This window comes from Protopterus annectens, chromosome 2.part1 (genome assembly GCF_019279795.1).
Source record: "Protopterus annectens isolate FY-2018-M chromosome 2.part1, PAN1.0, whole genome shotgun sequence".
NCBI classification, from domain to species: Eukaryota; Metazoa; Chordata; order Ceratodontiformes; family Protopteridae; genus Protopterus; species Protopterus annectens.
Genome location: NC_056729.1, coordinates 140,747,675 through 140,765,990, shown reverse-complemented (window position 1 = coordinate 140,765,990; position 18,316 = coordinate 140,747,675). Strand labels below are relative to the sequence as shown.

General features: G+C 41.5%; 1 protein-coding gene across 3 annotated transcripts in view; it reads right to left on the bottom strand.

The window, feature by feature from the left end:
* PACRGL (parkin coregulated like) overlaps window positions 1–18,316 on the bottom strand; it is a 592,831-nt gene that overhangs the window by 261,356 nt on the left and 313,159 nt on the right. For 2 of the 3 annotated variants that reach the window (XM_044062079.1, XM_044062078.1), the window contains exon 6: window positions 9,014–9,121. The exons of the other annotated variant lie outside the window; for it this stretch is intronic. In XM_044062079.1, the coding sequence (XP_043918014.1) occupies window positions 9,014–9,121 (108 nt within the window). The remainder of the gene's footprint in view (window positions 1–9,013; window positions 9,122–18,316) is intronic. 3 annotated transcript variants of the gene reach the window in all.

Here is an 18,316-nt window from a genome sequence, read left to right as displayed (position 1 = left end):
GGGAGGAAGTTATGTCTTCAGCCATGTCAAATAGAAACAGGCTCACGTATGATAAGGTTGTGTAAAGATGATCATATAAAAGGTGGATGTTAGTTGTCAGTTGACATGCAACAGGTGTTCAAAGGTGCACCTACAAAAGCTTTACTAAGAAATAAGGCTTGTTCTTGGCCCACTAGTGGCGTCAGGTATGTATTCCCCAAAAGCATTACAGGGACATGAGAGAACTATGCTTGTTCTTGCCCCAGTGGTGTCCTCAGGCCATGCTGCCTTTTCACACTGACATGCACAAGTTGCAAAAGACTGTCTTCCGATCAGTCAAGTAAGGTCCAGTGCCCCAGATTAAAAAGGATGCACCTGATCTTCCCACATCAAGGTTCATTGTTCATTGTCTGGCTGTGCTCCTCAGACTCCTCAAAAAATCTTGACTGGAAGGATTTTTCTCCTGCACCAGGTCCAGCATATAGATTCTTATACATGATCTGGTTGTGTCAAAATCAGCATATGAAAGGTGAGTGTCAGTCGTGAGGTGGCAGACATTGTGTGCTCAGAAGTACAGACGCCAAAATCACTACAGACACCAAAATCAATGCAGAGACATAACAGTCCTGTACAGAAGCCAGTAGTCACCTCAAGGGTACTCCACTAACAGTAGTGCATAGACATGGGAAGCATGTAATGAATCCAATGGTGCAGTTAAGCCATGTTTCTAAGGGTAGATGTCCAGAACTGCATGGACAGGTCCTAGCAGACTTCAAACATAGGCTTGAAGTCTAGGCCCTTAATTATATGCCTTGGTTTGGAAAGATCAGGTGTATCCTCTTCAGCCCGAGACACTGGACCTTGCTAGGCCAGCACAGGCACATGCAGAGAGAGAGAGAGAGAGAGAGAACTTCTTAGCCCCAAATATCACTGGCTCAAGGCCATAAAATGTAAGAGGCAACTATGCAACATCAGGCCATATGTGGGTGTACTCCAGCCAATTAACTAGAGTCTGGAAGAAGCCTATACCATGGAACATTCTTCACAAGCTAGGATCTGGGGTTGCATCTGTTCTGGGCCCCTTAGAGTCTGCAAACAGGTCAGGCAGAAGCTGAAGCCCTCATTAATCTATGATGAACTCACTGTATATGGGTCTGGGGGGGGGGGGCATTTCAGAACTGGTTTGAACTCAAGAGGGTATGACCAAGACATAGCCTTTGTTTCTTTGGCCTTCTGATGGTTGTTTGGCAGAGTCCTGGGGCCATATGTGGGATATTCTGTTATTCTATATGTAAGAAGGATTCATCTGTTGCCATCCTCCTGTTAGTAAGACAGGTCAAGAATTTCTTCCTGATGTCTGCAGGTGTCTGAGTTGAATTGTTGGCATTTAAGGCAGTACTTCATTTCATGCCCTCCCAGGCAGGTGAGACAACACTGGTGTGGTCCTGCACAGAGCATTATTTCATCACAAGGACACTTAGACGGTTTGACTTTGGCACTAAGCAGAGAAACATTTCACAGAAGAGGGTCAGGCTCAAGGTCCAAATTCTACAAGTAACAGAAAACAACAGGTGAGCTCAGAGGCGAAGTATACTTTCTTAGTTCAGTGAGTGACATCACAATATGTACTGTGTGGGAAGCCTGTCTCTGAGTGTAAGAGCACAAGAGAAAAATGTTGAAATAAAATGGTATAATGAATAAACCCAATCATAGATAGATCCATCAAGGGTGGTACCCAACATTAGATCTTAAAGGTCAATTATTGCTGCATGTGCACTCTTAGTATATGATCCATGAATAGTTCACGAAGAGATAAGAAAATATGGTAATTTTATGCTGGTTGTCAAGTAGCAATTTAGACAAAAATAAAACAAATATCCACATAATATTTCAAGTCTAGAATTCACCAGTGAAGTGTTTTCTCCCTCAAAAGTAAATAAGTTATGCAACAACACTAACAGTTAACATGCAGACTATACCTAAACTAGGACACTGAGCATCACTTTTCTTTGTACAAAAGTTTGCAATCTATGTGTAGTGGACAGTTGCCTTGGCGCAGAGGGATAAAGTCCTGATAACGATTCGGACAACACAACTTTGAGTAGTACTTCAGGCACCTGTTAGGGGTGGCATCAGTAGGGAAAGCAATGAAGATGAGCCTGCTTGCATTTCTCAAGTGAGATGAAGCACTAGTAAGACTATACCAAACATTCTGGTTCTGGTGCATACCAGCGCACAAGAACTGTAGCAGGGTAAAGTGAGTAGGTAAGACTGGGGCGTGTCTACTGTTGTGTCCAGGATAAGACCATTCCCAGTAATAAGACCTTATTGTTCAGTTCTGCCTTAAATATAACATTTGCACATAGAAGAGGCTAGGACCAACAATGAGTAAGCCAACACCTTTTGTGTGCAGTCATACTGTCTCTCTGACCAATGTATCTCCTGCGTTACTGACTTTGTCAGTTAAGGAGACAGTTGGTGACACTGACCGGCAAAGTATAACTGGTTCTTAGTATCAATACATTCAGGCTGAGATAGAGTGGTTAACTGGGGTTCTGCATCACCACAGAATGAATGACCCAGCCTGAACATATAGAAAAAAAAATAATAAATTGTATGAAGAGACATGATGGGTTTGTGGTGTCAGTATTCTGTAAAGGATGTCTTAAATAAAGGGCATTTTTCAGTTTTCTATGAAACATAAAATAAAGATTGAGAGCTAAAGTGCACAATAACTGCATTCTCATTTTTAGTTTTACATGGCCAAAATTGTTCTATACATTACAGTCAGAAGGATAGCAAAAATATAAAATTTCATTTACATTTCATATGAATGAATCAGGGAATAGCTATTAAAGCAAACATGAAATAACTGTATACTATATACAAAACACTTAATTTGTGGCTATGGCTGTAGTAAAAAATGAAAATAAAAGAATAGAAAAGAAAAAGGCACAGACCCTTTTTGACATCAGAAAAGTACAGTGTGAAATCTTACCATAACAGTAGATGTCCTTCGCTTCACTGCTGCAGTATTCCTTATGGAATAGCCCAATGTCTGTCCAGTATACCAAAGCCTTTAATGTTTACAGGCATTGTACGTCACATGTATGCTCCCCACACAAGGCATACAGCATAAAGGTGATGTATGGATGCACACACTTCAGAAGTGAAAATCTCCAGAAGGAAGAGAATGTCCATAGGGACCAGGAGGAACATGTGCTTCCACAAGGAGGAATAAGAAAAGAATCCTGGCCAAGAGGGAAAAAAAAGAGTAGGGCAGAGCAAAGAGGCCAGGAGGGAGGGAGCGAATACTGCAACCATGAAGAGACGAACATTTACTGTTATACTAAGATTTTACACAATTGTACTATGCCCTTCCATATCACTGTTGCTCAAGAGAAAATCTAGGAAGAGGAAGGCTCTGAAGAGTCCTCTATAAACCCATACAGGATAGCTCTGGCAAAGCCAGCTCTTGCTCTGGAAATAACATCCAACTTGTAGTGCTTAGTGAATGTATGGCCAAAAGTCCAAGTGGCAGCTTCAAGGATGGAAATGGTATCCACTCCTTTGAAAAAGACACCAGAAGAAGCAACGGCTCTGGTAGAAAGAGTCGTTACAGATGACAAAAAGAATAACAAAAAGAATTGGCTTTTGAAATCTAGGAAGAGATGGTTTGTTTAGAAGCTGCCAAACCCATGGATCTGGGATGAATGGAAACAAAACGCTGCTCAAATTTGTGAATAGCTTTAGTCTTCTCCAATAATATCTGAGCTGTCTATGCAAATCCAAGGTGTGAAGAACCTTCTCACAATCAGACTGCAGAGAAGGTAAAAAGGAAGGCAAATTAATAGACTGATTCAGAGACAATTTACTAACCACCTTAGGCTTAAAAGAAGGATTAGTATTAAGAGACACCCTGTTCCTGTGAAAAACTGAAAAGGGAGGAACAGCCATGAGAGCCTAAAGCACAGATACTCTCCTAGCTGAAGTAAGGGCTAAAAGAACAACAGTCTTCCAAGTCCAATGTTGTAAGGAAGCTGAAGCAGTAGGGTCAAAAGGAGACTAAGTTAACTTTTCAAGGGTCCCAGGAAGGCAGAATAAGCATCCTGGGAGGCCTGATATGAAGGACGCCTTTAAGAAATTGTTTGACCTCAAATCTAGAGACCAGATGAGGAACTAGGGGCAGACAAGCAGAAATTGCTGATAGGTGAGCTTTAACTGAAGAATATGCCAACCCAGCATGGAGCAGATCACATAAATAAGAGATAACCATAGGAAAGTGTACTGAAAGGGGATACTGGTTTTGAGAGAGCCACCGGACAAAAAATCTCATTTGGACAAATATGATTTTATGGTAGTGGGTTTCCTGGCCTCCTGCAGGACCTGAAGCACATGCTCAGAAAAGATGTGCCTAAAAGGGATCAAAACCCTAACATCCACAGTGTCAGCTGAAGAGTGGACAAGTGAGGATGGATATCAGACCCCTTGTCTTGTGTGAGAAGGTCCACCTGGTGAGGTAACTTGTAGTGATTCTCCATGGCCAAGGGAGAAAGAAGTGGGAACCAATACTGTCTGGGCTAAAAGGGAGTAACTAGCAAGCTTTTGGGGGAGTCTTGTCTGATTTTGGGCAAGACCATTGGAAGCACAGGAAGGGGACAGAAGATGAATAGAAACATCTCCTTCCAAGGAAAAGATAGGTCATCCGCTTGCCAAGCCAGAGGACTTGGGACTCTGGAACAGAATAGAGGAAGTTATCTGTTCAGAGGGAGGCAAAAATATCTACCTGAAGAATGTCCAGAAAAAAACATATCTGTGAAGCATCTATTCATGAGCATGTGTGCTTGACCTGCTCAAAGAGTCTACCACTATATTGTGCTCTGAGGGAATGTAGACAGCCTGAGGAGTCACTTGATACTTGACAGTTAGATCCTAGACCTGAACAGCTAGTCTGCAAAGAAGTTACGACCTTGTACCCCCTTGTGTGTTGATATACCACATCATTGTGGTACTATCTGTGAAAACTTTGAGGAGCCTGGGATGAAGGAGGTTATGAAAGGCCTGAAGAGCTAGAAGTACAGCACTCAACTCCTTGATACTGATGTGGCCTTATGTCTGATTAAGAGGCCAGAGACCCTGGACCTTGAGAAAGATGAAGGAAGCACCCACCCCTTGTATGAGGCATCCAAAAAGAGCTCCTGAGTCGGGAATGAAGACTGGAAAGGATGCCCCAGATTGAGTCAAAGCTGATGAATCCACCACAGAAGCTCAAGCTTGAGAAAAGGAAGGAAGGGAACGAGAAAGGTTAAGGGGTGACAGTGTTGAAGCCACACTGACTTGAGGTACCACTGAAGATTTCTTATATGGAGCCTGGCCAAAGGCAGCATAGGAACGGTACAGGCCATAAACCCAAGGATCCTGAGAAAGTCTCTGGTCATGACTGAAGCCAGAGGAGGAAGAAAATGGAAAAAAAGCAGACAGAGACTGGGCCTTGGGGGCAGGCAAAGATGCCAACATGGGAATGGTCTGAATCCTGCAACCAAGAAAAAAATTAATTCTGAGAAGAAGTCAAGACTGATTTTTGAAAGTTTATGGTGACCCCCAAGACTCTGCAGCAGGGAAATAGCAAACTGGAGGTCCTGAAGCAGAACCACAGGAGGATGAGGCCTGAATGAGCAGATCATCTAAATAACGAAAGGTTTGAACTCCTCATCTTGCAAAAAGCAATGACAGGAGTAAGGCATTTTGTGAGTAACTCTGGGGCAGTAGAAAGGACAAAGGACAAGGCAGAGAATTGAAAATGCAAGGAAGAAACATAGAAATGCAAAACCTTCTAAAAAGGAGATGGATGGGGATGTGAAGGTGGAATCCCTGAGATCCAGATGGACCAGAAATGCCTGGGGAATAAGAACAGGGAATAAGATTTGAAGGGACAACATCCGAAAGAAGGGGACCTTCAGAAAGGTGTTGAGCTGAGAAAGGTCCAGAATGGGCCTCCATGTGCCCTCCTTCCTGGGAACCAGAAACTTTCTCCTCCCCTCAGAACATATTTCATGACCTCTAAAATATTAATAATCATTATGATAATCATCTATTATGTAATTAATGCTGCATCTTCCTATTATCAGGCTTTCCATATAATTTATGATTGAACACTATGACTTTATTTTGTCTGTTGAGTTTTTATTATGACAAACTAATGTGTAGTTTTTCAAATCTTCTGCTTGAGTGTTAGTACTTTATTACGTTTAAGTTTTCATTCTGACAAACTAATGTGTTATTTTCATATCTGTGCTTGAATGTTATGACTTTATTATGTCTGTCTAGTTTTTCAGTCTGTTAACCATATCTATCTGGAGCTTTTCTTGCCGGGCCTCCACTGAAAATGGGTACCTCATGACTCAGTCGGACATTCCCTGTAAACAAATGTCAACTAACTAACTAAATGAATAAACAAATAAATTCTGGAATAAAAACCCTTCCCTTCCTGGGTGGCACAGCCTGAATGGCACCATGGGCCAAGAGAGAAAGAAGAATCTCTGGAAAGAGAGAAAGATGTTCTTGAGGAGGTTGAGGGATGCCCAGAAAGGAAAGAGGAGATTTCCAAACCATAAAACACCCCTGGTGGATAGTGGACAGAACCCAAGAGTCTGCTGTGATCCTTAACAAATATGGAAGGGACAGGAAAAGATGAAGGGACAAGGGAAACAGGATGAGGGAAAAGGGAAGCAAGTTGTCAAATGGAACCTGGTTTGTCCGGAAAAAATACATTTCTGGGGTTTGTATAGATTCAGCAGGAAATACAAGTCTAGGACCCTTTTTTACACTTGGGCTTTGGGCAAGACTGTCTGTGAACAGAACTAAAGCAAATTTGGAAGGATAATTCCTCTGAAACATAGTGATAGGAGAAACAAAATGTTTTTCAACTCCTGCAGGGTTTTGCCCTTATCCTGGAGGGATTTAAAAAGTTGAGCAGCAGCAAAGCCAAAAAAAGATTTTTATTATCCAGCAGAGCATCCAATACAATTTGACCATAATGTCATGTGGCAAGTCCTGAAGACGAAATCAAGGGTAATGCTTTATAACAGAAGCAAATGCAGCAGCCCTGGAAGAAGAATCAGCTGCAGTAGAACCTAACAAGGAAAGGGCCGAAGCCTTCCTATCATAATCAGGAAGTTCAGAAGCAACCTCAGAAAGGTGGGCTAAAATATACATGGTCATATGAGTATGGTAATTAATAGCCCTAATGGCCAAAGTGGCAACAGTAAAAACCTTTTTGTTCAACCCCCGCATGGCCCTACTGTTCGCATCTGATGGAAGCAACTCACTAGAGGGCAACAAAGTGGAAGATATATCAAAGGAGACAGATACCACTGAAGGATCAGCAGAAGGTCATTAATACAGACATTTACAATCATCAGGTGCCTTGTAAAATCTGTCTGGTTACTTAGGAGCTTTGAGCTGACAATTAGGGGCTATAGAAACTGCCGAAATGGCATTCAGGAGGACAGCCAAAACTGGAGGAACAGCAGAAGGCTTGGGCGACTCCATCTGGAGGAGCTTATAATACTACCTCTTCTGGATGCCAGAAACCTGAGAACAATCCCAGTTAAAGAATTCAATCATAAGCGAAATAGTGTCCCCAAGGCAGAGTTCTTCTAAAAGGGAATCTGGACTGATAGAATCCTCTTTCTGAGATCCATATTTCAACAGGGAAGGGATCTGAGAAGAGTATGCTAAGGACTCTTCTCTCTTAAGAGGAGTAAAAGATCAGGGAAGGACAGTCAAAAAGACCTCCTGAGGAGCCTTTAAAGCCATTAAAGTGTTAAACAACCCCTGAGTAAAATCTTGCCATTCTTCTTGGGGATCTTTAACTGCAGTGGAAATATGCTTGGTTTTCCTTTTCTTTTTCTGTAGAATGTCTGCTCGAAAAGCCATAGGAGCGTCAGACCATTGCCTACACTCTATAAGCATTGTAGGGATCTCCTCCTATACTAACATCTGTGGAATCCCTCTTGGTCCCTCGGATATAATCAGCTGAGGTTTCCCCTCAACATCTGGAGCAGTAGTTTGAAAAAACACCAAGGATGTGCAAGAAGTTGGATCCATGCCAGCCTCTGATGGGGTTGCAGCAGAGGAATTCAATGCAACAACTAGAGAATCTTCTGGGCTTTCACCAGTCTTAAGAGAGACATCTGGTGGCAGATGGATAGCAGCCACATCAGACCTGAGTTTTTTGTCCTTTCTTGGCCAGCGGCTGCCTCTTGAGATGGGAAGACTCCACCATAGCACCTTGAGCCAACTACTTAAGACATCGGTTTCAGAGTAAATACACAAGCAAGAGAGGTGATTACGTAGGATCTTGGGGACAAACATTTGGCAGATAGAACAATGTATATGGTTGTGAGGAGCAACCAAACAGAAGAGACACTGTGATGATCTTTGGGGGGAATCTGCCTCCCACACTGACATTTTCCCTTTCTAGATGTCAAGTAAACCAACAACACTAAACTAAAAGAGAAGATAAGAAAGAATCCCAGTGGGGTATTTGTCTGAAAACGGCTCAGTAACCAGCACAGAAGAAGGGCATTCACACCAAAGTTCAATGATGGTGTTCGGACTGGCAGCAAAAATGTTCAGAAGTATGTTTGTCCATACATCACCTTTATGCCCTACATCTTGCACGGGGAGCATACATGTGACTTACGACTCCTGTAAACACTAAAGGCTTTGCTATACTGGCCAGACATTGGGCTGTCCTTGGCAGGAGATCCCTTACATAAGGAATACTGCAACAGTGATATAGAAGGACATTAGCTGCTTATACAAAATTTACAGAGGATAAGCTAATGGATATTGTCCAAGTAAAATGGCACTGCAGTTAGGTTCCAAATCCATCCTCAGTTCTTCAGCAAATTATGTATTTTTTTATATAAATGCACCTGCTAAGATATCACTGGTAGGGTTAAAGCACTATACAAATAAAACTAATCACATTTACAAGCATTTGAGCAATTAGCATTTTAGCACTTACACTTGTCAGTAGAAGCTTTAGGTGATCATTAAGTGAGGGCCCAACAACTGCACTCAGCTGAACTAAACCATTTAACCCACGATTGAAAACCTCAGCTTCAGAATGTGCCTTTTAAAGGAAGAAGAAACCAAAGAATCAGTTAAATCAGTTAGAAGTGTATTTCTTGTACTGCATACGTTAGCTTAACACTGTTTATTGCTCAGTGTTCTTTGTATGTAGATAAAATGATGGCTTATACTTTGTCATGAATGACTACTGTAAACCAGAAATAAAATGGATATCTGTTTAAATTTTATTAATGTTTTATGCACCATAACACACAAAAGGATTAGGATGGGGTAACAGTACTGAAGATAGTAAAACTTGAATTGATGCTTGAGATGTGGGCAATAAGAAAAAGGAATATCTTGGCACAGATGCCAGTGATGAGCACAATAAGGAACATATCAATGAGAAACTCTACTTAAAAGCAGAAAAAGGAATAAAGTAGAGTTCTGTGAGTACACTCACCTTAACATCAATGTTCAAATACTAAGATCATTAGGGCCACTATTTTACTATTATTTAAAATTAAATCTCCATTTTCATGACCTGAAATTCCAGCAATTATACCAGTGATATAACAGTAACCTTCAGTAAGTGCAATTCCTCAACAATGTTTACAGCACCTGCATATAAACAACATTAAAAAAATAGGATTCTATGTCCTTTCCATAACACTGAATACAGCAAACTGGCAGTTATATAAACAGTATATATATATATATATATATATATATATATATATATATATATATATATATATATATATATAAAAAGTTATGTACTTACCATAACACTATATCTGTGTTTTCTTCTTCTGTTTATCTCAACCTATGGGTTATCATATCTGATTGGATCTGAGGCTGTCATCTCAGAATCATCAGGTCTAAAGCTCCACCTACTTTCCCATAACACACTGCATGCCTAAATCTTCTCAGTCACACCTAACTTGCAGCAACAGAATCCCCTAAATGGAAGCCACAGAATAGACCAGAGAGTCTCACAAAAGTCTTTGGACTTACCTGCAAGATCTGCCAGGAGCCACAACAACGACTGATTTGTTTGGTCCTGTCCAAATTAAATCTTAAATGTCAAAAGAGGTACAAACAATGAAGTATATATTCACCTTTGTTACTGAAGTTAGGGAACAAAACTGGCAAGTGAACTGACTGGTTCAAATTAGACTCTGAGGCTACCAAAAGAAGAAAGGAAGGACTGGTCCACAAGGAAACTCTGTCTTTGTGGAAAACAAGGTAAGGTGGGATGCAGGACAAAGTCTGAAATTTTGAAACTCTTCTGGCTGAGGGTACTCTGACCAGAAAAAGCATTTTCCATGACCGAAACCTTAAATCTGTACAAGGAGATGGTTCAAAGTTTGGAGGAGAAGGGGAAAATCCTATGGGAAATGGGTTCTCTCATTGGCAGTCTGAGAAAAAAAGGTACCCTTCAAAAAACCTTTGGACAGTCTTAGAAAAGCAATCAGAAGTTGTAAATTTAATATGATGTCTAGAGAGGCCGAGAAGGCATCTGGCAACTTGGAAATAGTCCAGACATAAACTCTTTTCTACTTACTACTATACACCTTTCTAATAAAGAGCTTCTGAGAAGAGGAAAAGATATGCACAACTGTTTTTGAAAGCTTGGGATCTCTGGACACCACTGGAACTGGAGGAACCAAGTGGTTAACCTGACACATTTTGGATTCAGGTGAGGCTGACCCAATGGATAGGATATCAGATCTATAACCAGGTCCAGAACCTAAGGAAGGTGTTTCAGATGACACCACAGGAAGGAGAACCAAACCTGCAGTACCATAAGGGAGCTATGAGGACCAATGTCTACAATGAACTGCTTTCTGCATAAATCTGATTATCAAAGGGGTTGGAGGGTAAGTATATAGGAGACAGGGGGCAAGCATGTAGCAGACCATCCCTCTGTGACTATTCCTTTGTAGACATCAGAGAAAAGAAGCTTCTAGCATTTGGCATTGAAAGGGGACACAAAGAAGTCACAGCAAGGCTGTCCCCAGCAGCTGAAAATCCGAGCAGTCACTGATGGCTTAAGGGACCATTCATGAGGCATCAAAATGCTCCTGCTGAGATTGCCTACTAGAATGTTGGATCTCCCCGGTATATGTGTGGCTATCAGAAAGTATTGTAAAGACATCGCTTACTGCCACACCCTCATGGTCTCTCGACACAGGGGATAAGACTGGATCCCCTCTTGTTTGTTTATGTACCAAACTATGGCCATGTTGATGGTTTGGATGGCGATTACACCCTTTGGGTGGCAGTCCTGAAAAGCTGGTAATGCTAGGAGGATTGTTCTCATCTCTAATACACTGATGTGCAGATGGGCCTGTGATGAAGACAATGTAACTTGGGCTGTCTATAGTTACTGTGGCTGTGTACTCAGAGAGAATAAAAAGACAACTTACAGTGACTTGATCTGAAGTCAGTCACCAAGATATGTAGCAATCAAACCTCAGTGAGATGAATAGAAATATTCATCAGATGAGTCACAATAGATGAATGGATTGATAAGATTCCACTCATGAAGAGCCTGCCTGAAGGGACAAGAGAGCATGTAGTGGTGATTAGAATAAGAAGACAAAAGAATAGGGCAGCTGGTTGCTGCTGAAGTAACAGCACCTGACTGGCCTCAAGGTGTACTGAGAAGACTCTCGAGGGGGTAGTCTCACAGTCTGATTGGTGGTGTACTGATGGCATGTGATAAATTCCAGGACTTGAACAGGTTACAGATTGGATTTCTCAAAACTGGCAGTGATGCCTAAGGGTAGGCAGAGGTGAAGCATAAAGTCCCTCATCTGAACTAATGATAACCCTGAGGTCACTGTAAGGAGCCAGTTGTCCAGGTACGGGAAGACCTATAATCCCTGCAGCCTGAGCCAAGCGGATACCATTGCCATGCACATGGTGAACACCTTGGGAGCTGTAGTGAAGCCAAAGAGCAGTGCTTGAAATTGGAAATGAATGACCCCCAGCCTAAAGTGCAGGAACCCCCTGAAATGCCTTGCTATCTTTATGTGATAGTACACATTTTTGAGATCTATTGAGTACATTCAATTACCCTCCTCAATAGAGTTAGAACGGACTGCATTATCAACATCCAAAATTTTGTCTGCTTTACATACAGAATTCGATTTTCTGAGGTCCATAATAGGCCTGAGGTCCTTGCTTTTCTTTGGCACTAAAAATCTTGAATAGACCCTGGATCCTCTTGGGTCTGGAGAGATTTCTTGGTTGACTTGCTTTGTGAGCATCTTATGGATTTCTGCTACTGCTGTTTCCCTTCACTGATGGGGTGGAATGTTGGGAAGGGATCTTTGTTTCAGATTTGAAGTAAACTGGAAGAGAATAGTACAACCTTTGGAAATGACTCTCAACATCCAAGTGTTCGAAATGATGGCCTCCTAAGCTACAGAATGGAAGGTCAAGTTTCCCCTGACTTCTTCTAGACTGCAGCAGTCAGAGAAATTTTCAGGACTGCTAGAAAATCTTGCTAGAGAAAGGACCTCTGAAGCTTTGATTCTGCAGACTGCCCTGGTCCCTGGTTAGCATCCGTTGATGTTCCCCCCTCTACCTGGAAGAAAGGAAAGTATCCTCACCTGGAACATCTTGTGAAAACTGTTAAGAATTTCAAAGTCTAACCCCACTTTTCTGGTTCCTGGAAAAAAGTCTCTGAGGGGTAAAAATGTGAGTCCCTATGATAGACAAAGTCTTTCCCTCCTGCTCAGTCCTAGTCAGTGTATCGTTAATCTTGAGGCCAAACAAAATGGACAAGTCAAAAGGGGAGTTAAGGTAGTACACCATGAAGCATTCCTCAATGTTACAAAAATGGATCCAATCATGACACTGAACTGTAATTCCGGTGTTTGCCACACATGTTGCACTATCTTCTGTGCTGGATATCAGCCTCCTGGACATGTTATATATTGACAACACTATGGACAACTGAGTTTCCAATGTCTTACCAGCCTCTGGAGATGGCTGTGATGTCACTGAATTAAGACATTTCAGTAACTAATTCCCTATGAAGTCTAGTCAAGTGTGCTATCTAATTCATTGCTTGGAGTGCAAACTTGACTGAAGCAGATGTACACTTCCCAAATTGCTCCAACGCCCATGAATCTCTATTTGGGGGATGGGGCAAGGTGCCCTCCTCGGAGATCTCTTTTTTTGCTGCTGCAGAGATGACAGTGGCATCAACCTTGGGACTTTCTCTCCAAAAAGTTCTAGGTTTAGGGGAGACCAATGCCTTGTCCGGTTTAAGGGGAATAAGCTCCACAACAACTGATTCTCTCCAAGATATGGATGGGCCTGCACAAAAGCCTTCAAGAAAGACCAACTCCTCAGAATGGGTTTTGGTGGTCCATCCTCTTTGCTGCACCATCAGTTCTAAAAGTTTACCAAAGGAGATGTCATCATGGGGGAGGGACTTAGGAGACCCTTCACCTTCATCAAGGTTGGAATCCTCAGTGAGAGACTCCTCAGGGGAAGCTAAGTGCTTCCTCTTGCACTGGCTCTTACTGTGGACCTCCTGAATGGGGGGACAAGGAGTTCACAGAGGAAGCCCAGGTCTGGGTCTGCACAAAGCTTGTCAAGCCCAGGCTGTTTCAGGAACAGCTCATAAGATACTAAGACCTTAGATGGATGGGTGGACTGAGACAGATCTGACACCAGTATAGAAATTCCCATTTCAGAGAGAGACAATATCCCTTCTATAATGTTGAATGCTGATGTCAACATTGGCCAACTAGAAAGGGATGCTCTTTAAACCATGGATCTAGGAGAGAACCCAGTTCCAAGTGTCAACCCAGCTGGATCCAAAGTCAAGTCCAGACTCAAGCTGTGCACAGCCTAAGCACCCACTGGCAGGATTAGCTCCAATAACCTCAGAGTTGAACATGACCCTGGGCCCTTGGCTCCAATTTCATGACTGCAGGATGAATTCAACTCAGAGGAGATCAGGGCTGAATATATCGGGGAGGTGCAGCTGATGGCAGCCAAGCTGTTGGCAGGGATGAAGGTGAGATATGGATTTGTGTCAGAACGATGGTCACTGGCATCGAGATGTGGGCTGAAGAAGGAGTGACAAGTATCAAGAGTGAAGGATGAGGACCCCAAATCCTCTGGGCTGACGGACAGGAGATGATCCCCAGGTCCATCTGGGCCTCCAAAAAGGTTCAAATGAATTGATCTAGACTGGACACTTTAACACTCCTGGGGGAGCTAGCAGACCTTGAAGTCACATAATCCAATGTACTGGGTTAAGGCAAAAGCTGCATAACCTCTTTGGTTCAGAAGGGTGAAGCCTAGACTTGATGATGGGATGGATCCAGATGGAACTCCAGATATGGAGTGATAGAAATAAATGACAAATGTTGCTAATCCAAAATTGAAGCCACTGACAACCATGGGCTTGAAGTATTCCATGCCAGAGATTTGACCAGATCCAAGGCTGAAGACAACATGGACCGAGATTGTTGTCCATGAGATATCGACTCTAGAGCCCAACAAACAGCCACAGGAACTGAGAACCTTGGGACCTTCAAATCCAACAGACCTTCCAAAGGAGAATCAGGGGAGCGGCAATTACCATTGTTGCCTCACAGCAAGAGGTTCCCCAGCTTGATTCTCGGCTGTGGTGTCTTCTGTGTGAAGTGTGCATGTCCTCCCTGCATTTGAGTGTTTCCTCTGGGTACTCCAGTTTCTTCCCACATTCCAAAGACATGTCTGAAGCATTTCTCCCTGGGTCTCCACTGAAAAAACTCTCTGTCCTGGTTGGGCTTTCCTGGTTAACAAATGTTAAATAAATAAATAAATAAAATGTTTCTGGGCCTTTTTGTCCTTTTGTTTGGCCTTCTGACTTTCTTTAAACCTTTCTTCTTGCTTTTCTTTCCTGTCCATCTTTCTGTTCTTGTACTTGTCATTTGTCTTCTCTACAGGCTTCTTTAAGGGAGGAGGGGAAATGGCAGCCTGGGCAGGGGCAGAAGAAGTGGGAAGTATGCCTCATAACACCAAGTTTACCCAATCATCATCCAGAGACCTGGCTCCAAAGGCTACACAGACCTGACGATCTGATTCAAGATGGGCTACACCCAGATAACAAAAGCAGTGGTTATGGGAGTCTTGGGTGGGCAACTTGTACCCACATGCCAAACACTTTTGAAAGCCCAAAGCCTTGCCCATTGTATTTCAAGTAACAGCAAACAGTGAAAGGTAGAACAATTCCTTACAACAACAAACTATATCCAAGAATATAACTAAAAAATAAGTCTAACACTACTATTACTTTTTGTAATCTATTTTTATAGTTTTTTTGTTATAAATAAGTAGAGAGAAAAGAGTAAGGGCTATTCATAGGTTCATGGGTAAGTATTAGGCTAGCTCCCCTTGTGGACCATTTTAAGCCTAGTCAATTTCCCATACTGAGAATGAAATCCAGTGTCTCTTTTCTGTGAGGTTAACACGTTGTCCATTATGCCAACCACCGACACCCAAAAAATTAATCCAAATGCCTGGTGTGAGAATAGAACACCTAGACTTTTGCACCAAAGATGTGTACACTATCTATTGAGCTAGTGATGGAATAAAATCAGTTATGCTGACAGAAAATGGCAGAAGCAGGGCTACCAAGCACACAAAGAGATGCACCCACAAACAAAATCCATATTAGAGATGCACACTAACTCTAAACTATAGAGAACATTACCTCTAAACCTAAAAACAACTAGAAAATAATCATAAACTACTAGGAGAGAAGGAAATATACAGATATGAAGTGAAAAAAGGTACTTAGCTGCTGGAGCTTCATACATATACATCTGACCCTGGAAGCAGTGAATGATATATGTGGAGATTTAGGTGTACAGGGCATTATGGTAGAGGAGGTGGAGCATCGGAGCTGAAGATTCTGAGATGCCGGCCTGTGATCTGATCACATCCAATAACCTATAGATTGAGATGGATGGAAAAGATAACATTAGATCAAACAAGGGGTGGGAGGTTGGCATAATGGTTAAGGTGTTTACCTTACAGTTACAAGGTACAGGGTTTGATTCTCACATGGGCTAATTGACTAGGCTTAAAATGGCCCAGAAGGGCTGTTAGCCTAGTACTAATCTATGAACCTATGAACCTATGAACATTAACTACTTATTCTAATGACAGATCTGCATTGTCAGGTTCATAATCTTCACCTGCAGGACTATCCTGGCCCCTTTACTTTATGCACAATGCACATCTGAGGATCTTTCTCCAGATTACTAATGTCTGAAAAGATGGAGCAACAGAAAAGGAGAAAGGGGAAGGCAGACCAAAGAAAAATAATAATATAACAGCCTGTTCCAGGCCAAAGACCAGGAATGAAGAGAGGGGAATGGTGAAGGATATGAAGCTGCCATTGCAGCTCCATTGTTATATTAAGTATATAACTTTCTTAAATTAAATTGTTAGTTTAATATATTTCACCTGAAGAGAATCTCAAACTAACTACTCATGGGTAGAATTCCAGAGGATAGACCCCTCTAAAGGTCAGACTGCAGGACAGAACAGTCTCATAAAACAAAACCCGGTAGTAAGATAATATTAAGTGGAGAAGATGCCAATCATACCTCTCAACTATCCATATTCTCACAGAATGCCCAGATGTTTGCCTCAAAATTTCAGTCTGTTCCTCACAAAATTTTTGATTTTCTGGTGAATCACTGGAATGATCTGAAGAATGAATTAAATTAATAAATAATGGCATACATTTTAGTTTCAGGCTTCATAGCCTTTACAAAATGCATTTTAATAATGCCCTGTTATTCTAACAACTTTCTAAGTTTATAAGAGTAATATTTAAAATCCGTCCCTATTTTATAGCCTTTGTACCCCCATTATGTCAGGCTTTATCTAGATTTCTAGGGCTAAGAGGTTGAGAGCTGTGATGCCCACAAGACCCACAAAGTCAAAGACATATCCTGATAAGTGGCAATAAAGGCATATGAGTTCATGATAAGCAAAGTTCTATCTTAAATCTAAAAAGTGACTGCCAAGTTTTAGCAAAAGCTTCATAGCTGTTTAAGACTGAAGTCGCGTAAGACTTATAACTGAGTAGTTTAGAGGACAAGTAAACCAATGAAGTATTCAAACATTACAGTTACTCCAAAGGGACATATAAGTTGCAAAAAGTCTTAGATTAAAGGCAAGGGTACTATATTAGATACAAATGCCAAGGGAGTAGCACCTGGAAGAGGCCTGCAGATGCTGTAGAAACTAATACATGTTAGGAGTAAGATGCTAGAGTCAAGGTTGAAAGGAAATGGCTTTTAAAAAGGCAAATGGTTTTGTTCTGAGGTCTATGAGGAGGCAATGTCATCTGAGGTCTCTGTAGAGGAACTGTCATCTGGATATACCAAATGAACTGCAAAGATGTATGTAGTACAAAGACACAGAACCACTGCACAGAATTCAGTAAATCATCACTGCCCATGGTAAGAAGTAAAAGCAATAAAAAAACAGTGCAATAACGAGACATAAATAATTCTTTAATGTAGTAACTCAAAAGACTGGTTTTGGCAGTCACAGTTTGCCTCATCAGGTTAAACAAACAGGATTCTATATTGCATTTATATATCATCCAGCCATATCACAAAAATTACATGATGACTTAAAAATATAAAAAACTAAAAACACATTATAATTAGAATCTGATTGTTTCACCTTGCCATTATTTTGTCTTCATTTTTTCAAAATAGTATCAAAACTGTATCAGAAAAATACCTATACAATACACAGAAGAGGTAATGTCATTACAAAGAAGAGAGATGCCTTACTAAAAGGATACAAGGCCTAAACAATACATATGTCCTATATGGACTCAAAGCCATGTCACTATACTAAGTATCCTACATACTTTTAAGAGGTGATCTGTGTCTAGCATAAAAGGCATCCTCAGATCCAACACTGAGGGATTTATTGCACATCATCAAGTCAAATGGCATAAGAAATACTTGATCTAGGGATCTAAACCTCTTCTGCAACATCAACTAAACAGTCTGGAGAAACAAGTGTATCTAACAGAAGATAGCTCGGCTCTGGAACAGACTCCCCATCCATGTAAAACAAAACTCATCCCCTGTCCATATTTAAGCATAACTTGGATCTATGGATGGGAAAATCTATCCAAGGACTGCCCCCTGTCCTACTAATGGACAGAGGCAGCTCCTAATTGCTTTAACTCATGCATGGGCCC